Raw genomic sequence first — 24,252 nt, forward strand, 5'->3', positions numbered from 1 at the left:
GTAAATGAGAACCAGAAAATGTTTGGAGTTTAGAAATAATGCATTTCTTTTTCATTTCACAAAATTCTGCCAATATTTTTCATTGTACTTTTATGAATATGAAGAATTAGAAAGAATTATGGTTTGAAAGCTTGTTCCCTACATTTCTGAATAATGGACACGAATCGCACCAACATTTCTTCCATTGTATAAGACATAAGTTCTCTGCCAGAACAGAATTTTGAAGGCCACATATTTTGAAAATGTGTCCACGTGAAGATATTTAAAAAGATGACTTTTTTTTTTTTAGTATTTCATCAAAACAAGTGAATATTTTTGATAAAGTTTTCCAAAAAATGAGTGTCACATAAAAAATAGCTTCAAGATTATTTTCCTTTGTTATATATATATATATATATATATATATATATATATATATATATATATAAATAAAACTGAAAAATGTTCAAGAATGAACAACAAAGTATTTTTTAAAATCATCCTTAGCAATGATGGAAAATTCTTTAAAAATGACAGGCCAATAAGATGCCCACGCCATGCACCTGCAGATCATCAGCATCAAATGTTTCTTCATTAACACACCACCACCATGAAAAATGCTTTACATTTTTTTGTTAAATTAGATAGATTTGGGAGTTGTTATTTTCACAGTTCAAAAATCTCAGTGAATTTCAAAATAGCAAATAAGTTTAGTTTTTTTTTTTTTTTTTTTGGCATTTTGATTAACATTACAAATGTTGCAACGTTACTATAGATGACGTTTACATGCACGGAAAAATAAAAATAAGGTTCATATGGCAACAAAATGTTAGAATAGAATAGAGATGATTTTGTGTTGATGCAAAAATTAATTTTTTAAAAAAGCATAATTTAAAAGAAAAAAAAGTATAATTAAAAAAGTATAATTAAAAATATAGTTAAAAGTATAGTTAAAAAGTATATTCATAAACAATAAATATATGCATAATTTAAAAATCTGAATAATTAAAAATATAATTAAAAGAATTTTTAAGATAAGGATTTGTAACTTGTATTATTCAAACTATTATTCTCATATTGGTTGTTATTTTCAGATTTTTTTTTTTTTGTTTTTTTTTACACAGTGATCACCACTTATCAAGGCCCGGAAGCCACTCAGGGATAAGGGTTATTGCAAGTACGTTACGTTAGTGTGCATATTTGATGAAGTGTTTACTTAAGGGGGCGGTTCATTAGGAATTTGTTAACATTAGACTTGAAGACATCCAAGTTGTAAACCTTCAACCTCCCTTATGTGCACCCTTTCAAACGAATCTTTATATTGGACTCTGAAACTTATGTAGAATTTCAAATTGAACTGTTAATTTAATACATCCACAGGAATGGGTTATTCTCATTACAATTACATCTACGATAACCCGATAAAAATCCAGATGGCCCCATGGAACAATGGATAAAGACGTATTAAGTGACAATCTTATGAAAGTTGAAGGTGTCATCCTTATAACGGGTGACAATAACTTAAGAACAACATAATATCAGGTTGACAAGAAAGTTCTTACTGTTTTTAACTTTTAAATTCAGATAGGTATATCTCAGCTCAAACACAAGTTTATTAATCGAAACAAGCACCATCAGAATCAACACACATTTGCCAACGCAAAACAAGTGTATTGATGCCAGTAACGCAAAAATCTTGCGTTCTGGTGGTGATGAAGTCGCTGAAGGTGTTTTTGATATCATTTACATTTTTTAAGCATTTCTTACGCAGAAAGTCGTTGAGATGCTTGAAAAAGTGGTAGTCGGTAGGTGAGAGTTCTGGAGAGTATGGCGAATGAGAGAATTTCGTAGCCCAACTTGTTCAACTTCTGTAGGCTCGGTTTAGCAACGTGCGGTCGGGCATTGTCGTGGAGGAGGATTGCGCCTTTTCTGTTGACTGGGTGTTGTTGTTGAAGTTTCTGATGCATTTCATCTATTTGTTAACAGTACTTTTCCGACGTAATGGTTTCGCCTTATAATTAACACTTCTACCAGGTAATGCTGATAGAACAAGAACAATCTACCTTATTGATTAAATAAATGGTTCACTTTGAAACTGTGTGTAGGTTTCAGAGGTTGATAAAGATTCTCAAGTTTGAAAGGATGCACTTGAAGGTCGACAGTTACATTGATCGAAACGTGAAAAATGACAACCAAGATGAGAATATACAAATGATATACTTGTTTGTTACGGAGATTCAGAAAGGTTACTATTATTGTAATAGGTCTCGATCGATTCAAATAAGCCGGTGTTTATCATCATGATGTGAAAATGGAGAAACATCTTTTTTAAACTTTCAGATCCAAACTGTTTTGCTGTCTTCCCTCACCATGAAGAATCTCTCCTTGCTTGTGGAACGTTTAATTGCGCAGTTGTGTACATCTGAATTGTCGGAAAGATCTGCGTTGTAGCTGGCGAAATCTCAATGGTTGTAGGAAATACAGGCACTGCTGTTCCGGGTCCCATCTTGGCTATTGTATGATACACTTGTGTTTTAGCGTTTGCCAATCCGTGCGGATGGTGGGTTGCCAGAGTGATGTTGTTATTGTCCGTGGTCGTGATTCCAGCTGGGTGTGAAAGGGTTATCATGGTTGGCTGGTTGGTCGCAGAGATGTCTTTTGTTGTTAGTGTTAATAATTGGGTTTGCGGCTGCGGCTGCTGCTGCTGTTGCTGCAGATGTTGTTGTTGCTGTATCTGTTGTAATTGTTGCTGTTGCTGCTGTTGTTGTTGTTGTTGCTGCGAGGTATTTCCAGCACAATTCAATTTCCGTTCTCCTTCTTTTGTTCGCTGATGCTTTAACAAATGGTCTTTCCTCGAAAACGTGTGTCCGCAGGTGTCGCACTTAAATGGACGCTCACCCGTATGGATACGTTGGTGCACAGTCAGGTATGATTTGCGAGAGAACGCTTTGCCGCAGACGCTGCACTTAAACAGCTTCTCATCAAGATGGGTCGTCTTATGCCGCTCCAGGTTATCCCGGCGTGAGAATGTTTTACCACAATATTCACATTTGAACGGCAGTGTTGGCGGATGGGGATGCGGATGCGGATGTGCTTGCGGATGTGGATGCGGATGTGTTTCGACTTGAGCTTGGTTTTGGGCTTGAGCTTGAGCAACTAATCTGTTCACATCTGCCGGTTGCATCACCACAATGTTAGAAGGCAGGGTATTATTATTATCAAAAACCTTTGGAGGATCCTGTTGCTCCTCGATCTTTGCCACAGCTCCAGCAACATCCAGAACTTGTTGCTGCTCCTGTTCATCGCAGCAACTAACATCAGTGCAACCGCTGTTGCACCCGCTGCAGTTGGTCTGAATCACGTTATCATCAGCGGTGACTTGCTGTATTTGTTGAAGGTTATTACCGCTGGTGATGTTGCTGATGATAAAATCGTTACATTTTAATTCCTGCCCGTCGATCTGCAGTTGGATATTCACAGGCTGAAGTTGAGACTCCAACTGTGGATTTGCTTGTGTATATATCGTTTGCGTCCCGTCACCACCTGCAGCTGCGGTAGTCACATACATAGTTGTTGTAGCAGGTACAGGCTCCTCACCATGCTGTTTCCGTCGGTGCCGTACCAAGTGGTCCCCACGATAAAAGGCGCATCCGCAAACGTGACATTGGTACGGACGTTTGCCGGAGTGTATTCGTTCATGGACTGTCAGATATGAACGACGAGAGAAAGACTTGCCACAAGCTTCACATTTGAAGAGTTTTAAGCCTTGATGGCCGCGAATATGAATCACCAAATGGTCGTTCCGAGAAAAAGCATGTCCACAGATGTTGCAGCCGAATGGCCGTTCGCCACTGTGAATTCGCTTGTGCAACTTTAGATACGACTTTTGGGAAAAGGGCCGGCCGCAGAGGTCACATGGAAAAACTTCCCGGTGAAGATGACGGTTTTTGTGTCTCTCCATGTTGTCACGGCGGGAGAAGATTTTGCCGCAAATATCACATCTTGGGGGCTTCTTCATTTTGAGGGTGTTTTTTTTTTTAATATAAGCAGTCAGGGTGTGGGGGGATCAATTTATATTATTATGGATATTTTTTCTCCTAAGGAATCACCACTTATCAAGGCCCAGAGGCCACTTGAGGATAAGGGTTATTTAAAAATAATTATGTTGAACAATGTTTTTTCTTGTTTTTAAGGATCAAACTAAGTTCTGTGCAAGTATGGCTTGTAACAGCCATTATTGTTTGCAATTTTTTTATTTTTAAAAAATTCTGTTTATGATTGGAGCTCCTAAAGTAAATTAGGTTCTCACTTTTGAAAACTTATTTTTTTTTTCATATTACTTTCTAATCTTAAAAACTGGAAATAATTTTTTTTTTTTAGGTTCTTCCAACAAATAGCATTTTTTTTTTTTTAGAGGATGTATATTAAAGAAGCAAACAGCAGTTTTAATAAGTGTTTGTCTGTGATCAACTTGCGAGTTTCACCTCCACAACCAACAGATCTCCTTTTTCTTAACATTGCAGACATTTGTAAGACAACACCAATGGTCATTCAATGGTCACCATTTACTTTTTATATACAAAGAAAAGATGTGCCCTGCAAAAAAAAAAAAAGAAAAAAAAAACATTAAATAAAATAAATAAATTAAAACGTTTTAGCCATGAAACACATTTTATATCTTTATGAAATGCATTTCATAGCTGAAACTTTTTTTTTGTTTTATGGAAAATACATAAGAATCTAAACTTATAAATGTTATCATAGTTTGAATTTTAATATTTTGAACGGTTTTCCATTCTTTATCAAAAAATGTATTGTTTGATAAAAAAAAAAAAAAAAAATGAATGAAAATAAAACCGTTGTCAAAACTGGGCATTTTCAACTTCATGCAGTGTTCGTTCTTTGTGCTAACATGCAAAAACTATCCAAGCAAAACCTTTGTTAAATGGTAAAGAAAATAATTGTCTTCTTTTTTTTTTTTTTTTTTAAAGATGAGCGCATGCACTTTATCATGAATTATTGTTAACAAATGGTTCATTTAACAAAGCTTAATTCCAAAACAAATTTTTTTTTCTTAATCTATAATTATCGAAATGTATAAACCTGAAAGTTCTTTCTAACTTTATTCCCATCGAAACAGGTTAATTGGCGTTCATTGATCATGTCTGATCTTGGCTCTGTGCCCTGGAGAGGGGAGGCTGGTGCAGTCATTCTTTGCATCCAGCTCACTTCTCCTGCCACAATTAACAGTTTCTTTTCATCTCTTTTGAGGCTGCTGGTGACCTAGTGTTGATCAGCAAGTGTCTCCCAGCTTGCAAGGGCTATGTCGACTGCTTTCATTTACACGTTTTTGAATCAAAGCTGGGGACAATCCCTTTTTCTCTTGCCGATTATCAGTTCTTTGTAGAGGTTTTTTTTGGTATTTTGCCATCTTGCATCCAACGGACATTTTCAAATCAAGGCTGACACAAGAGAGTGGTACAATCTAGACGAATCCACATGTTTAAGGATGTCAGTGTTGGTGATGAACTTATGCTTATTTTATTAAGTGTCACATCTATCGCTACATGAGAGAAGAGAGAGTGCAAAAAAAAAATAAATAAAAATAATATATATATATACACAGCCACACATAAATCAGAACCGACACATTAAAACACACACACGCGAGCGCATACAACCACACACAGACATAACACCCCTATCTCTAACACAACACACTGAACAATACCAACCCTACTTAACCTCGAAACCAACAACACTAGGAAACACCTAGAACCATATTATAATACCTATTCTAACACTTCGCTCCCTCCTCAGTCAGTGGAGGAGAAATCCCTCATGACTGAGATAACTATCATCCCTTCTATCATGCCCCTCCCATACCTATACCCCTCCAATTGGCTCTCCCCTCTGGGAACAAGATCTTCCCCACACTAGGAACCGATTCTGGGTCTGGCCATACCCACATGGGGAGACAAATAAATAGAAACATTAAAAAATCCCCTATACATATTTTTAAATACACCCCTCTATCTAAACAAACATAACATAAAGAATACCCGAAAAGACTGAAACGAAAAATCACAATACTAAAATCCAAGAATCCAAAAAATAAATATCAAAATAGAATGAAAGCACCCCTACCCTTATTTCAGAAGAGCTGGTTCTCCCCCCCCACCTCCTCACACATACACATTAGTAACGACCTTGTATCACAGTCACCTTCCTAGGGAAGTAAATAATCTCATAATACTATAAAACAGTACACACATTCTCAAACCAATAAAAGAACACACACACACACCCTACAGGAAAAGGGAAAAAAAAACACAAGCAGAAAGAGAGAGTGAGAGAGAGAGAAACACCACACAAGAGTGACTACAGCCGAGTTCAACCCCCCCGCCCCCCCCCCGACAAGCCCAATAAAAGAGTAATAAAAATTGAACATGCCAATGAATAATAGACACTTTCATGCCTCCACCCCTTGGAAACACTTCAAATTAACTACGATAATGCCATTTTTACATCTCCAACACATTTGAAAATAATTTCTGACAAGGACGCTTCACAGAACGCCTGAAACAAACGCATAAAAACGATTTCAATGATTTAAAAACATTATTACAATGATCCAAACATAATTCTCAATGAAAAACCAAGACACAGAATAATAAAATAATGTTAAAAAATACACATTGTTGGTGACTACCCCCTTATTTAAATATATATATATATGTCATTCAATAAATTTTAAAATTTATGATGTGATATGGTTAAATTTCAAATCAAAAGATTTTTATTATTCTATGTAAGACAAAGAATACATTTGAAATATAACTCCTTATCCTATAGGATTTCGATGTCTACCATCTCTTCAGAGAAAATATTAGCAAATAATTATGATTTACACCTTATTTGCTAAAGTATATATATATAACGAAATAAGAATTACAATTAAGTTTACCAAGATAATCCAAAAAAGCAAACTGAAAATATATAAATATTAAAGACTTAATATTTATAAAGTAATCTAACCAGATTTAAAAGCTCAATAAAACCAAATAGGAAATAGAGCTTATAAGAACAAATAATAAAACATATTTAATTTTCAAAAAGGAAACACAAATTAAGTGGACTGTCCTTAATCCGCAGAGTTTTGAAAGAAATAATTTCCTTCTCATCAGAGGGTAGAGATTAGCAAAATGCGGAATCGGATTTTGCTTGCAAAGTATTTAATGAAACTACAAGTAAGCCATAGGGCTTACTTGGTAAAAGTTAAAATATAGTGAAGCAGAGGGAAATTTTTAGTGTTTTTTGACAATAATTTCTATCTATTTTTTTGTTGATGGCTTGGAGTGTTAAATATACATCTTTTTTTTTTTCTGTTTATTTTTATCAGGTAACAGTCAATTTCTATTAAATGTCAGATAACAGTTGATTAATCATACAAAACTATAATATAAAATAAGAAACATACGACAATATTTCTGAGATGAAATATTAATGTTACTATTTATAGGTTTAGGACTTGATCTGCGTTTTCATTGTTATGTTTTACAATTATTTATTTATTTATTTTTTTTTTTACTTGAGGTCTCACCCCAAACAATGCACAGGGACACTTAGTTGTGAAAGGCTACCATTTAGGACCAGATTTGCAGGGATACTATTTATGGAGTTGGGCAGTGAAATGTTTGTTCACATTACATTTGAATTTCTGCATGTCAGTACAGTCAGGGAAGCAGGGGCCCGGATTCTAAAGTGCAGCAATCCAAGGGGAAAAGCTATTTGAGTAGAAAGCTTTATGGCATCTAAGAATCTCTACAATGTAGGGGTGGGATTTTGCTGGTTGTTGGGTTTGTCAAAGGTATTGTTGTTGAGGCGGTACTAGTACTCAGAGTTAGCAGAGCACCTGCCATTGAAATATTTGTAAAATAGGCACAACGATGCCATGTTTCGGCGATGGGACAGAGGTTGGAGCTGAGTCGATAGTGCAGGAGCTTTTCAAATTCGGAGTGATTTTCTGAGATTCATAAAAACAGATTTCATCATTTACCGATATTTATTCTGCGTGTTCTTTCAGACTACTAGTGTAGTGAATTTGGTTATAATTTTCCAGAATTCAACAGAATACGGCAAGAGAAGGTCCAAAACCTTGCAAACATTACAACAATGATGATGATTACAATGGTGAAGCTTAGATAAGTAGGTCCCGCAGACGAACCTTGTTCTGACAATCGGAAAATTTAGATTAACAACCGGTGAAGCTACCAAAAAGTAACCCTTTTGAATGAAGATGGATATAAACAATATTTTTAAAATTAATTTCTTAATTTTACTTAAAAACAAAATGTAAACAATATATTTTAGAAAATAATTTCTTAATTTTAAATAAAAATTGATTGTAAAGAATTTTTTTTTCTTTTAATAATTATTGAAAAATATTGCAAAGTGTTTATATAGCTGGTTCTTTGGGATAATAGGGGCGCCTGAAACTCCGCTTCCAAAGAAAAACAACAAATGAAAAAAGCTTTAGTGTTTTTACAATTTTAAAGCGCTTTCTTTCTTTTTTTTTTTTTTTCTAAAAGTTTAAAACACAAGTAGTTGCTAGTTAACTTAGAACAACAAGGGCGAAATTCTTCATGTTTTAAATGTATTGTAATTCTTTTATGGTGGTCGAAAAACGTTTTTCAGCCGCCATATTACTTCCTATTTACTTGCCTCCCCACGAGGGCAGAGTTAGATACAAGGTCGGTTTTTAATGTAGAATAAGCATTTATTACTAAAAAACGAAATGGTGAAATATAAAAGCAAGTTAAGCTAAAAAGTAAAAAAAAAATTTTTTCTTTAATTCAAAGAAAAAAAAAAAAATTTTTTTTTAATTCAAAGAATTAAAGAAAGAAAGAAATTTTTTTTTAATTCAAAGAATTAAAGAAAGAAAGAAATTTCAAAAATTATAAACATAACGAACAAGTGAAAACTTTCCAAAATGGGTTCATGCTTTCTCTATCCATCATTCATCGGGTCAATAATGGTAGAAGCACCGGGATCACATTTCACGTGACCTAACTGTTCAGATTTTTCAGAACGCGGCTCGTCTGTTGGACCTACTTATCTCAGCTGCACCCAAATCTTAAACGGCAGTAAATATGATATTGGCCAGAACTATGATTTTAGTAATAATCAGGACATATCTCCATGTCAGTGGTGACGACCATGTTGGTAAGCATTAATCAACCACAGCATCTATGAGGTATCTTCAATAAGTTTCCAGACACTTTTTGCACAGGCATTTAAAATTGTTGTAGACACTTGAAAGTTCAGTATGTTATTGCTATACATCTTATGAGATTAACTGACCAACTTTTATGTCAGCTTCAAATGAACAGCTACAGCAGGAATTGGAATACACCCTAATAAAGCTTGTTTGTCAGAGCTGGTGAATTTCAAAAATGAAATCTAGACGTGGGGACACTTTAGTGGAACGATATGCAATAAAATTCTGTTTTAAACTTGGAAAAAAAAATGCCACAGAAACTTTGGAATGCTTCAGACTGCTTTTAGAATATCTTACATGAATCAAGTATCAGTTTTTGAGTGGCATAAGAGATTCAAGGAAAGCAGGGAGTTTGTAAGAGATGATGAGGTGTGGGAGGAGTAAGGAAGTTGTTGTGGAGACGCCCACTAATTAACATAGGCGGGTGAGTGAGATATATAAAGGTATCAATCACCAATACCGGGGGAGTTCGGCAACGACCGTCAAATAGGCAAGACGCTTATGCTGCCTCCAGTAAGACATGCAACACGCCACATGCCGGAATATCTCCAACTGAAGTATATCTAAAGACAAGTAAATATGTATATAACTTTTCTTCTTAATATATTCGTGTATACCTTTACTTTCGTGTTCTTGTTAATTATTTGTGCAGACACAACAGAAGTCAAAACATTAGAGTTGATTGGCCAAATAAAGAATTTCATGGATAAGGACCATCGTGTGTCTATAAAGACAATAAGCGCACAGTTTGATGTCAGTGTGGGAACTGTACACACAATTATTCACGAGGAACTGAAGATGCGGAAGATTTGCGCATAGTTTGTCCAAAATGTGCTCAGAGAAGATCAGAAAGAAAGACGTCATAACAGCAAGATGCGCATCGAAACAGTTCCTCACTCTCCCTGTGACTTTTCGTTATTGCTTAAGCTCAAGGAAAACCTCAGAGGCTGTCGTTATGAGACAATTGAGAGGATGAAAAAGGCTATGACAAGGGTCATTGACATGCTCACACAAGAAGGCTTCCATGGGGCTTTCCAGAAGTTGTTGGAATGGTACAACAAGTGCATTGCAGTCGGAGGAGATTACTTCGAAGAGGCCAAAGTTTCAGGTCTGTACTATCAATAAACGTACTTATACGAAAAAAAAGTCTGTAAACTTATTGAAGGAACCTCGTAAGTTGACTAAAATGAAATAAATTCCTACACAAAAATAAAAGCATTCTAATCGATAACAAGCAATTTAATTTTGGGATATCTTGTCCATTATGCGTGCGCATTTGGTTAAAACTCAAACAGTCAAAGATACACAAACAAACCTTACATCAGATTCATATAATCCTGAGTTAGAAGAAATATACTGTAATATTCATTCTGTTAAGAAAAAAAAAAAAAAAACTTTCATTCTTACTACTAATTGTTCAGAAAACAATATTGAAACTAGGTCGGTCAACTATTATATTAAATATTGAACTAGAGAAAGAAAGCAGGAGGGGGCAGTCGGAGAAGCTGTTCAAAAATAATGTAATTAAGGATACGTGGAGAGAGAGTTTTAAGCGTTACAGTTTTTTTTTTCTTTCAACTCTTCTATTTTGTTATCCATGTTCCCGGACAATGCTAGGTATCCCTGTTTATAATAGACATACCCAAAATTGTGGCCGACATTATGATATAAATAATGACTGGAAAAATATTTTTCATGTCTTATTAAACCGATACAATTTTGTCGTTATTCATTTGAACTAATTCGACGACCGCCGACATAACGTCTCACATCAACGAAGGGGTGGGGTGAGGTCTGTAAACAAATATAACAGTTGATCTGAAGGCTCTGGAACAGTGCTCATTATCTCCTGATGACTCCTAAAAGCTAATGTACAACAATATATTTATGTGATAGAATTTTTGGTTTTCATTTTACTAGTGAGTTAACACTTATCAAGGCTCAAGGGCCACTCGAGGATAAATGTTAATGGGTGTCTGGTAGAGTGTGAAACAACACTATGACAATCCATAATGGTGGAACTCGGGTAGAGTTTGCTTATTTAAGAGGACGGATTTATAAGAACTTGTGGTGCTAATACAGTTCTTGGAAATAAACTTTGCTCATGGAATTTTCGTTTAGTTTTAGGTGCTGATAGAGAGTAAGGGGAATTATTAAGAGTTATTGTAGCTAGACGAGTATTTGTTGTGAATGTTTTGCGAAGGTGGACAGAGCCATAGATTGCTTGGAAGAAATACAGGGTGGAACGATAAATTTGTCGCCCTAAAGAAAACAACGTTACAGATCTATTTTAAAACTTTTATTGAAAAACTCAATTCAGGTAACTTGATTATGTAGTAGAGCTGACATCTATTCAATGTAGCCGACTTCAGTCTCAATCAACGCCTTGATTCAGGTCTGGAACTGGGAACATGCCTTTTCCACAAGTGCCGGTGGGAGCTCGGCGAATACTCAGCGGATGGTGGCGATCAGGCTGGCCTTAGTGTTGTGAGAAGTCATGTTGGTGATGTTCTCAACGTATGACCAAATGAAGTAGTCCAGCAGGTTCAGGTCAGGGGAAGGGGGGGGGCAGTGAGAGAAAGGTACAAAAGCGTAGCACTCCTTCTGAAGCCAATCCTGTGTGTGTGGGCTGGCATTGATTCCTGTTGCCACACTCAGGGTCTGCAGTGGCCATCTGACTAGCAGGGGATCACCACACTCTTCAGCACATCCAGGTATACTTTAGTGTTGACTTTCAAGCTGACTTTGTGAGGTGGCATGATGTGGCCCTCATTTGAAACTACACCAAAGATCATAACAGTCTTCATCACCCTGAGCATGTCCTGTTATCCGTGGAAATCCAGTGATACATTTTGAGGATGCTGGCAATGGTCCTGTTGTCATAATTTCAATTGATAGAGAGCAGAAGTTGTACAACGGCGCATCTTCGATCTCGCTCGTTGAAACATTGCGTCACTTTAAGACATGACAGAAGGCTCATATTACTCTTGGGATTTGTACACAACTGGCCAACTAGTAGATGGTCTGCAAAAAAACAAACAAAAAAAAAACGGTTTTCATCAAACGGAAATGGAATCACCGTGTCTTTTCTATGGCGACAACTTTATCGTTCCATCTTGTAATGACATGGGAGGGGACATTTTATTATCTGGCGCTTTCTGATAAGTTTCAATCACTAACCAAAAAATATCTTTCATCTAATAAATTAAATACTTTCTTCAGAAATGTTAAAAATCTTTCCTTTTTATTTTTGAAGGAGGTCACCACTTATCGAGGCCCGCAGGGCACTCGAGGATAAGGGTTAATGAATACAAGGCAGTAGTTTAGTAATTGTTAATGGTGTAAGTTGGGTAGAATTTGGATTATGTAAGGGGACAGCTCATCAAGAACTTGTTTACATTGGACTTGAAGGCTATGATATTGTAGTCAATCGGGAAGCAGGCCAGTGGAATAGTGTTCTACAGACTGACAGTTCTAGGAAAGAAGCTTTGTTCATGGAATCTGCGTTTAGATTTAGGCACAAATAGAGAGTGGGAGAGACTGTTGATAGTCTTTTCACAGACAATATGAACTAGAACAAAAACACTGAAGACATTGCGAAGGCTGCTGCAAAGAAGGTGGGTTCCCTCTATTGTGCTAGAAGACTACTCACACCTGAGAGTATCCTGTACTGCTACAAGACCACCATTCATTCATGCATATAATATTGTTGCCACATCTGGGCTGGTGCATCTATCACTAGTCTCTCCCTCTTGAATAGGGTCCCAAAAAAAAAGAAAAAAAAAGTTTTCAATCTAATATATCCCACTTTATCAAATAAGCTCCAACCCCTGTCCCATTGCTGCATTATTACATCTTTGTGCCTGTTTTACAAGCATTTTAATGGAATGTGTTCTGATGAACTCATTGCACTTGTGCCCCCTCAATGTACATATCTCTGACAAACCCGATTAGCAACAAAATCACACCCCTTCATTATTGAGATCCTTAAATGCCAGAAAGCTTTCTACTCTATTAGTTTCTTCCCTCGAACAGCTAAACTTTGGAAGTCCCTTCCTACTAGCTGGTTCTCTTACTGTACTGTATGCAGAAGTTTAAATGTAATGTAAACCAACATCTTGCTGATCTTTCTTGGTCCCAATTAGTAGCCATGACCAAGTAGAAGTCCTAAGTAATTCGCAAGTGTAATTTTCTTACTTATTCACTCTTTTCTTGAACTTCTGCAGTTAACCAAAACCAAAACATTTTAACAAAAAAAAAAAAAAATTTAAAAAAAAAAACGCTGATTCATATTTGCGTGGAATTCATTTGATGAAAATACGAATCAAACTGACCTCAAACAAAAAAACGAAAGTCAATAGACTAAGTTCACAGAATGTCTGTCATTGCTAACTAGCAGAGTGTTACCATTGTCGACCAAAAGAAAAGTCTATCAGACATGTGCACGCAGTATGATGACGTATGGAAGTGAAACCTGACCGGTAAGGATTTCGGACATGTATAGAAAATGGTAGGATCCTTCTACGCGCTCAAGAAGATATCTCACTGCTGATGCAATTCTCTATCTATATAAAAGCCATGTACGTCCAAGGATGGAGTACTGCTGCCACATCTGGGCAGGAGCTGCTAAAAACAGCCTATCCTGCCTTGACAAAGTACAAAATAGGCTTCGTGGCTTAGTGGGGGATGCCCTTTTCTCTTCCCTGCAACCTCTCTCCCACAGGAGAGATGCTGCGAGCCTGCCTTTGTTTTATCGTTACTTCCATCGCAAGTGCTCGTCTGAGCTCCAATCCTTGGTCCCCCTCTCGCCAGTCTTTCATGAAAAACACCTGTCTAGCTGAAATCACTGTCAAAAATTTTTCCCACTCTTTATCTGTGCCAAAACCAAAACAGATTCCATGAACAAAGCTTCTTTCTTAGAAATGCGCACCTGTGGAACTCTGTTCCATTTGCCTGTTTCCCACCCGACTACAACTTGGATGACTTCAAGTCCAACATAAACAAATTCCTGATGAACCGCCTCCTTAAGTAAGACACTTTATCAAATCTCAACACTAATGTACTGTACACGCAATAACCCTTACCCTGAGTTGCTTCCGGGCCTTGATGAGTGGTGACCACCTTGTAAAAAAAAGAAAAAGAAAAATGACATGAAAATGATATGATGGATATGTAATGTGAGGCTTACAGATTTAGATCTGATGAGCTCAGAGGAAGATTAAATTTGAACAATATACAGATATGTGTGTGCAACAGCACTTTGTTGGTTTGGTCAGAATGGATTGAAAGAATGGATCAGAATTCTTGGGTTAGGATATGTAGAACAGTTGAGGTAGCAGGTTCAGTTCATATGGGAATGTCAAGGAAAACAAGGGAGGAAATGATAAGACTGGATTTGAGAATAAGAGGGATAAATGAAGACCTGTGCAGAGATAAGTTAGTTTGGGAGTCAATCTCTAAACGTTGTCCAATACATGACAGTACATAAAACAAATGTGGTGATGATGATGATGATGATGATGATGATGAAATTATTGCCAGATTCCATTTTTCACCTTTTTTTTTACATCAGTTTCATAAGTTTCTTATGCTTTCACTGCTTATTAAGATAAAAGCTTTCAAATCGATTTTTTTTTAATATGTCGTCTTAAGCAAAAACAATATTACTTAATTGTCATGACGCAAATAGTAATACATCAAAAAATTATGAAAATTCATTGAGTAGAAATTTATTTCTAGTTAATAGTCATTTTTTTTTTTACAGAAAATTGGGTAAAAATTGCATTATAGACGTTATAAATTAGACACAAACACAGGGGACATAACTCGGAATTAATATTTTGGATTATTTTTTCATAGCTGCAATATTTGTTTTCTATAGCGATAGACCTTTTTTGTTTTTTGTTTTTTTTTACTAAAAACACAATAGCATATATATTATTCCTTAATTGGAATTCATTTTGAGATGAGCATTATATATATTAATTTTATTTTGGACTACTATTCTCATCTTTATTAGTTGTTTATTCACAACGTTTCGGCCAACTAATTCCTCTGGCCTTCGTCAGAGGAATTAGTTGGCCGAAACATTGTGAATAAACAAACCAATAAAAAAAATGAAAAACAACTAATAAAGATGAGAATAGTAGTCCGAAATAAAAATAAAATTAACACAATAGCAGTTGTTCTATTTGATTAATTTTCGTAATTTTTTAATATATTATTATTTTTTGACATGACAAGTACGTAATATTGTTTTTGCTTAAAACGACATTTTAAAAAATCTATTTCTCAACTTTCATTATATATCAATCAGATGGCGTGCTATCTTCTTGCACAAATAAATACAATGTGGAACATTTTTTTTTTACCTCATATATTTTTTATCTGAGGGAGATAACTCTATTTTACTAAGACATTAGCGTACAGTGAGCAGCCACTTTTTGGGTCACTTTAGCTCCCTATTTGATGTTCATTTTTTCTTATTAGTTCCTGTGAAAAAAAATTTTAATTTTTATTTAAACGAAACAAACATTTGAATCCAATCTGAGATTCTTCAGGAAATGCCACAAAAATTTTTAGTACCATTCTTTAATTAAAAGTTTCTTCGCTCGAACAGATAGACTTTGGAATTCCCTTCCTGCTACTTGCTTGCCTGACTGTACCGATGTGCAGAAGTTTAAATGTAATGTAAACCAACATCTTGTTAATCTTTCTTAGGCATGATCCCAAATAGTAACCCCTTATGTCCAAGTAATAATATGCCTTGTTTGGGGTGAACGCGAGTAAAAAAAAAAAAAAAACTATCAATGAACTTTAGGCACCTCCACAGCTGTGTGTAAAACGTCAGCGTTTTACAAAATAACAGCAACGTCATCATTTCATGTATTTACTATTTTCTGAGTCAGTTTCTATGGATGGGCATTGGCGCTATAATGGTTAATGGAAGTAACGTTTTTTTTTGCTATCAGATTTTCATATTTACATTGTAAAACAAATAGATTTTTTTAACGAACTACACAGACGAGAGTTAATAAAATAAAATTAATTTTAACGTCTCCTGTTGACACTTATGTATCTAAAGATAATATTACTTAAAGGCCTCCATACTTTTTTGGAAAAAGACACAAAAAATAAACTTCATACTCTATCAATTCAAATACTCAAATGATAATGAATTTTTTTAGGCCGATTTTGGATTTTCATTCATATATTCTATTATATGAATATAGTTTTTTAATATTGGAAACCTGTATTAAAAAAATCTTTGTTTAAACTTCATATTGCATGATATTTGAATTTAATATCATTTAAAGCTTTTTAAAAGTAATTATTTTTTTAAATTCTTTTTTGTTGTAATTCACATAATTATATTACCAAGAAAAAAATTTAAGTGTTTTTTTTTTTAACATAATATTAATTTTATGTCCAATTTTATCTACAACTTTAAGGTAAGTGAAATAAATAACGTGATTTTACCTTCTATATATATATATACTAGCGGAGGGTACCCGGCGGTGCCTGGGTGTTTAGAGGTGTGTGTTAAAAACATAAAAAAATGTTGGCCAGGTGTTTGGAGGTTTAAAAGAAAAAAAAAGTTTTAGTAGGAAAGTAGGATTGAACCCCGAAGCCTTGACGCAAAGTTGGAAAGGAAATGGAAAAAAAACCTGAGACCTAGCCATCTTGGCCACAAGGGGAGAGGAATTGCTAAACGTGTTAAGTTAAGGTTTATAAAGTGAAATATACAGTTGCGAGAAAGTTAAGTGGCGTGATGTTTGACCTAGTTTTGCGCTGCAAGCCAGTTACTGTTTCCCCCACCCCATCATTCGCTTTTCGAAGACGCGACGATGGAAAAATAGCTGGTAAAAGTCGGCAAATTAAATACACACGTGACCCCCATTCCTAAGTTATAGATATTACGATTTATGCGTGATATAAAAAGTTTTAAGGAGCAAGTCGAGCGAGAAGGCTGACGAAAAAAGCCTCTTGCAGACATACACAAAAAGTGTACCCACATACATACATACACAAACACATTTTCGCTTTTATATTTATAAAGGGGAAAATGTGTGTGTGTGTGTGTGTGTGTGTGTGTGTGTGTGTGTCTGCCAATCACTTTTGACACACACGATGGATCCTCATGAGATCAGTATCATTTTGAAGCTCGATCCTTCAGACGACAAATATCGAAAAATTGGCCAAAAACATTCATTCCTTCACTCAAGTGGGCAGTTGTTTTTTTACAAGGAGGGGTCAGTTTTTGCATCGCTATTTTTGCAAGTCATTGTCTCTTTTCTATTGACTACACTTAATTTTGACGTTCGCAACTTCTGTTTGCGCAATAGAGAGACATCGGCTAAGACGTTAGATTTTATTTTTTCCTTCTTGTTATGGGTTCCAGCCTGTCCGCCTACTACGACTTTTTTTTTTATTCCCCAACCCCCGGGGTTCCTTACTACACCTCCACACACCCGGGCATTGCCAAGTACCTTTGCTAGTATATATATAAAAATAACTATTTTTTTGATTATTTGATTTTTTTCAGCTTTAAAAAATGTTGAAATTTTTATGGACGTACATTTATTTTGTTTAGTTTTTGTAACATAAAATATGGGGGGGGGGTAGAACTTAAAAAAAAAATTTTTTCCTCTAATATATTTAACAAAACCTACTTTAATTATGCAAGTTTATTTAATCTATATATCTATAAAAGTGAAAGTGTCTGTGTGTATGTCTGTGTACATTTCCCTACGCAATAACTCAATTTTAAGTCTACAGACTGGAAATTTGATATACAGGGTATTGAGATATGGGAAAATCTTTGTAATCCGTTTTCGGCCAAAAATTTGGCTGTTAAGGGATCAAAGTTCAACGATTTGACCTTTGAGAACTCTACCAAACTCCTCTAACAATTTTGGGTATAAACACTTGAAATTTTAGATATAGGTTCTTTGGACATGGATCTAACTTATTTACTTGATTTGAGCCCAAAACAATAAATGTTAAGGGGTCATAACAGGGGTCAAAGTTTTTAAAAAATTGAGCTCTGCAGTCTACCAAATTCTGGTCTAAACATTTGAAATTTTACATAAAGAGTATTCAGAGATAGGGAAAGCTTTTTAATCGGTTTGGGTCGAAAATTTGAGCTATCAATATATAAATGTATGTATGTATGTTTGCAGGTTTGCCTAAAACTTTCGACAGAGGCGACAAATTTTCACAAGATCAGTATCATTTTAAAGCTCAACCCTTCAGACGACGAATACCGAAAAATTGGCTAAAAACATTAATTTCTTCACCCTCAAATGGGCACTTTTCTACAGGGAGGGGTCACTTTTTTTTTGCCAATATTTTCGAAAGTCATTCCCTCTTTTTGATTATCTAGACTTAATTTAAACCTACGCCACTTCCAGTTTCGCAGTGGTGGTAACATCGAAGAAGTCAGGTTTTTTTTCCCATTTTTTCCTCCTTCGCGGTACGGGTTCAAGCCTACCTTCCTACTACCACTTTTTTTTTTTTTTTTTGCTCAACACACACTTCCAAACATCCAGGCAATGCCGGGAACCCATACTAGTAATGAATAAATATAAAAAATTTCAGGAAAATTTTGACTATTATTTGATTTTTGCTAGATTTTTAAAACATGGGTATGTTTACGGCTTCAAAAACGTCATTACATAGAACGTTATTTTAAAGCATCGATAATGTAAACACGATTTTAGTCTCGCATTTTCATTTTCGTATGCTGTAAAAAATTTTGAAAAAACATTAGCAGTTTAGCTTCTTTTAAATGGTAAATAAGCTAGGATTATAATATTAAATTAAATTACAGTTACATCGTGTTATATATGGAGGGGGGAGGGTAAAACTAAACTTGTTTAATAAATATTACATTTCACTTTGCAGTTAGTGTTGCATGCTTTTTCAGGGAATTAATTGTCAAGCACAAATAACAGCTTTTTTTTTTGTTTCTTTCTTTTAAATAAAAAGAAAAATTTTTTTTTTTTTTTCCATAGGAACTAATAAGAAAAAACAAACATACGAAATAGGAAACCAAAGTGGCCAAAAAGTAGGTGTTTACTGTACGCTAATGTCTTAGTAAAATAGAGTTATCTCCCTCAAATAGGTGATGACATATCCAACAGCGCCTCTTTTTTTTTTCCCCCCCCCCCACATGTATTTTTAAAATGAAAATCCGCCGTAATATCAGAAACGGCAACGGATTATTTTATATTCATAAGAAAGGTTTTAGGCATAATTGTGGCGAAAATCGGATTTAAAAAAATTAATCGTCCGAAAATATGAAACACTATATCAATGGAAAAACATGGATTTAAATCGGTTGATTAGATTTGCGCTGAGAATTACTGACATTTTAGTAAAAAGAAAGTTTTGTTTTTAAAATCTATTTTGATCCCTGGGAGGGGGAGGGACACACTTTGTATTCTCTTTTTCATTGCAGCTGATTAAATCGTTAGTCATTCAGGTTTTAAGATAAACCGCCCCCCCCCTCCTCCATTCCTGCCAGGTTTTATTTTAGTCATCGAATTTAGACATTAGACTTTTTTTTTGTACTACAAAGAAAATAGTTTCCGAGTTTCGTGTTAATGTGCCAATCTTAACGAAAGCTAAAAAAGCTTTCGTTAAGATTGGCAGATCTTTGTTTACAAAGCCATTCGGCGGAAATGACGTCAGACAAATTTTAGGTACGGATGACCAATGTAGCTTTCTTTTTAAGCAAATATAAAAATACAAGTTTTATTCAAACAGTTTTTATTTGAACTTTTATTACAAAGTTATAACCTTTATAATAAAAATATGTTCATGAACTGTTAATATATTTATGAACTGTTTTTTAATCAAACAAAAAACAGTTCATAAATAGAAGTCATCATAATGTGTCTTTTCTTTTGCTCTGCTGGTTCGTAACTGTCAGCTAAACTTCAACCTCTGTTCCATCGACGAAATGTTGCAGTCATGGAAAAAGAAACTATTTGAGTAAAAGACTTTCTGGCATCTGTGGATCTCTACTGTGTAGAGGTGGGATTTTGCTGCTTGTCGGGGGTATTTACGTCTAGCGGGTACATGGTCTTGTAGTTCGTCAAAGCATCTACCATTAAAATACTGGAAAAACAGGCAGAGCGATGCAACATTTCATTGATGGAAGAGACGGTGAAGCTTAGTTGACAGTTCAGGACCTATCAGGTTGACGACTCTCTTTTGAACCTTGTCCCGGAGTGAGAGACTAGTAGCACATGCACCAACCCAAATCTGAAACAGACCAAATACCAAGGTCTCATGTATGATATGAAAAGAAACTGGAATCTTAAGGGGATATCAATCATACGAGTTATCATAGGTGCCACAGGACTTATGAAGAAGAACCTGAACTCCTACCTAACTAATATTCCTGGAGAACCAAGTGCAAAAGAGATTCAGACAATTGCACTTAAGGGAATAGCGAGGATACTAAAAAGAGCTCTCGGTTGGTTTCAATAAAAAAGTGGGGAAATGTTGGCAGCTGGTTTGGCTGCCCCATATCCAGCATTACAATCTTCAACGGAAAAAAAAAACAAAACAAAAAAAAAACAATACTCTATACATGGGTAAATGGTGGCCTTGTAGAGGTACAGGATGCTTTCAGGCGTAACTTTCTAGCATAGTAGAGAGATGCTTTTGATGTATCTGTTCCAACTCATGTTTCCTTTGAACATTAAACCAAGGAGTTTGAAGTACTTTCAGGTACTGCATCATTAGCCATAGCTTGGTTAAGAAGGTTTCTTGTCATTATTAAAGGAAACAAGCTTAGTTTTGGCAGCATTGAATGTGATCATCCACTTTTGTTGCTATCCACTACAGACTACACTACTCTAATAGTTTCCCCCCCCCCAACTGCTAGACTTTGGAATTCCCTTCCAGCTTCCTGCTTCCCTGACTGTTGACATGCAGAAGTTCAAGTGTAGTGTAAACAGACATCTTGCTGCTTAACTCCCTACATAGTATCCTTGCAATTATGTCCCAGATAGTATGTGCCTTGTTTAGGATGAAAATGCAAAAAAAAAAAAAAAAAAAAAAAGAAGGAATCTATTCAAATATAGAACCTGACCTGGAAAAATAAATTTTATAGAAAAAAAAAAAATAGAGAACGTGGCTAAAGGAAAGATAATTCAAGTTCACAATTAAAGAGAGGAAACAATTTATTTCTATAAAAAGTAAATATTATTTTATCATTTGTAAGGTTAACATTTAAAAAAAAAAAAAAAAAAGTTTAGACCTATCTTTGCTTTTGTATTAAACTTCTCCAAAAAAAAAAAAAAGAAAAGATAAATGGTTACCTGTCCTTAACTAAGAACTGATAAACTTGGGTTATCGCTTTAGCATTATTTTCGGCTTGTTCATACAGCTGGTGGTTACTGTTTCTCATTCGAGTTTTCATTTCAGTGTTTCACGTGTTCTACTACCATAAAACTTGCTGTAACCATTTTTAAATGTCACAGAGTACAACATAAAGAAATATCCTCTTCATTAATAAAGTAAAAAAAAAAAAAAAAATGTTTTTGTAGCAGTACGAAATTTGCCAGTTATTCCTGGCTTGCCCAATGTCCTAAATTGCATGCATGCAGCGGCCCTACTGTTTTAACAGCATCGACGACCACAGCACTCCAAATTGTAGAGCCATGATAATCTTGGGAAGGCAAGTAAAGACGGTAGTTTCCCGTTGCTTTCCATCTTGATTGGGGAGTATATATCCTATTGAGTAAAATGTGCCCCCAGATACCAACCTGGAGTTTACAACGACAGCGCGGTATATACAGCGTTTGAGAATTTTATTTTATTTTTAATCCTAGCAGCCATCAAACGCTGCCAGGAGGCAGGGTGGGATTCGGCCCTTTTTGCCTTTGTTAAGTAGAATGCCTACACTTCTTGACCTAGTGTGACTTGGCAACATTATCATTTCTTTTCAGCAGTCACCTCCTCTTGCACTGTCAGGGGCGGAGGGGAGGGGCTTTTGCTCGTTTTCCTCAATTTTCGCATTTTGCCGGTCTGTGAAGGATATGCTAACCGTAACTGTCAAGAAAAAGTTTTTGACATTAAATATTATGTTCTGTATTTTTCTCTTTTAGGGAAAAACTTTTACAATTTAATTCTCAGTTAATGTAAAAGCAACAAGGCATCACCAACTGGGAAATTATTAGTCTTAAAGGACTAACGGAGAAACCGTTAGATTTTTGAGATATTTTTCTGTAAGAAACAGAAATTTAATTTGCCAGCCGGTGAGACAAGACAAGCAGTTTATCAGCACACATGTTCTTAAAGAAAGAGACCCTTGGAACACATTTCTACTAAAATTCCCTTCTCGTGAGGACATTTTTATTTCAAAAGAAAAAGGAAACAAAAACATTAGAACCAGAAGGTTTTAGAAGATTGTGAAGGTGCCTCTCAAAAAAAGGACTGAGGAAAAAAAAAAAAGGAAAAAACATTTTTAAGGACACCTTTTCCCATGCTTTTTTTTTTCTTTCAGGTTTTACAACTCAAATAAGACTATTTTTTGTATGATTCTTTCAGAAAAGGAACACCGTATATTTTCCTGTTTTATTTGTCACTATCGTTTGGACAATAAATGTAACTTTGTTGTTCCATTCAATAGAATTAATTGCAGAATTAGTTTCTCAATTAGAGGCCCCTTTACTGTATGTTTTATTTTTTTATTTTTATAATTGGTACCTGATGTTAATTGTTAACTCTTGCTTAGGGAAATAAAAGCAATTCAGCATTTTTCAATAAAACTTGACTAAATTAATATACTTTTTGAGTCTGTTTTTCATTTGCCCCTTTTTTTTTTTTATATATATATTTTGCCTTCCTTTTGTTTATTGTCGCTTTGTCTTTTTTCACAAGACTGTTTTACTTTTTTTTCCCCGCATTTTTTAAATATTTGTTGCACCTAAAAAAAAAACGTATTTTGTTAATGACAACTACAAAATATGTTAAGCACTTAGCCCTCCCATAGTCACCCATCAAGTACTGGCCAAGCACTTCGGTGATCTGGCGGGAACTAGTGTGTAAACGTGATTATGCCCGAAATTAGCATTGGTAACAAAAAAAAAAAGAATTTCAGAAAAGGTTCAAATTCAATCAAAAAATTGAATAGAAACTTTATTTTTATATATATATATATATATATATATATAGATAAAAAAAAAAAGTTTAAAACAAGATAGGACTGTTTAATATAATAAATAAGACGCCCAAGAATGTTATTTCGCCATACAAACTAGATATAAAATTGGAACAGGTTGTCAGAGGTGCCATATTGTCTTTTCATCTTCCAATTTTTTTTTCTTTTACTTGGAAGTTATCACTTGTCAAGGCTCAAAGGCCACTCAAGGATAAGAGTTAAAATGAATGTAGGGTGATAATGTAGTAATCGTTAATGGGTAGAATTTAATTATTTATGGGGACGGCTCAACAAGAACTTGTTTATATTAAAGGCTACCATGTTGTACTTAACCGGGAAACAGGCCAGTGGAACAGTGTTTTACAGGCGGGCAGTTCTAGGATAGACAGTTTTGTTCATGGAATCTGTATTTATCTTTAGCCACAGATAGAGAATGGGGGAAATCATTTATAGTGGTTGTAGCTAGTCGAGTGTTTTTTTTGTTTTTTTTTTGGTGAAAGTTTGGCAAGAGAGGACCTTAGACTGGAGTTCAGTCAAGCACTTGCCATGAAAATAAGGATAGAACAGAAACGGGCTTGCAACATCTTTTCTGTAGAAAAAGGTTGCAGGAAAGAGAAAAGGGCATCACCGTCTGGGTTATGAAGCCGGTCAAGAACTCTACCAAGGCTGGATAGGGTGTGCTGAGGAGTTCCTGTTCAGATGTGGCAATAGTACTACATTTTAAGACATACGTGTCTCTTATACAGGTAGAGGATTGCATCGGCAGTGAGATACCTACTGGAGTAGTAGAGTGATTCAACTATCTTTCCAGCGA

The 24,252-nt window shown here is 35.2% G+C and overlaps 1 protein-coding gene across 1 annotated transcript in view; it reads right to left on the reverse strand.

The window, feature by feature from the left end:
• Window positions 1-1,073: 1,073 nt before the first annotated feature.
• The window catches only part of LOC145242682 (uncharacterized), a 28,946-nt gene continuing 5,767 nt past the window's right edge, over window positions 1,074-24,252 (reverse strand). The window contains exon 2 of the mRNA XM_080105814.1: window positions 1,074-4,575. Coding sequence (XP_079961940.1) covers window positions 2,345-3,997 — 1,653 coding nt within the window. The 5' untranslated portion in view covers window positions 3,998-4,575 and the 3' untranslated portion in view covers window positions 1,074-2,344. The remainder of the gene's footprint in view (window positions 4,576-24,252) is intronic.

Source organism: Euprymna scolopes, chromosome 21, assembly GCF_053919585.1.
Source record: "Euprymna scolopes isolate OS-2025 chromosome 21, ASM5391958v1, whole genome shotgun sequence".
In the NCBI taxonomy this organism is placed as follows: domain Eukaryota; kingdom Metazoa; phylum Mollusca; class Cephalopoda; order Sepiida; family Sepiolidae; genus Euprymna; species Euprymna scolopes.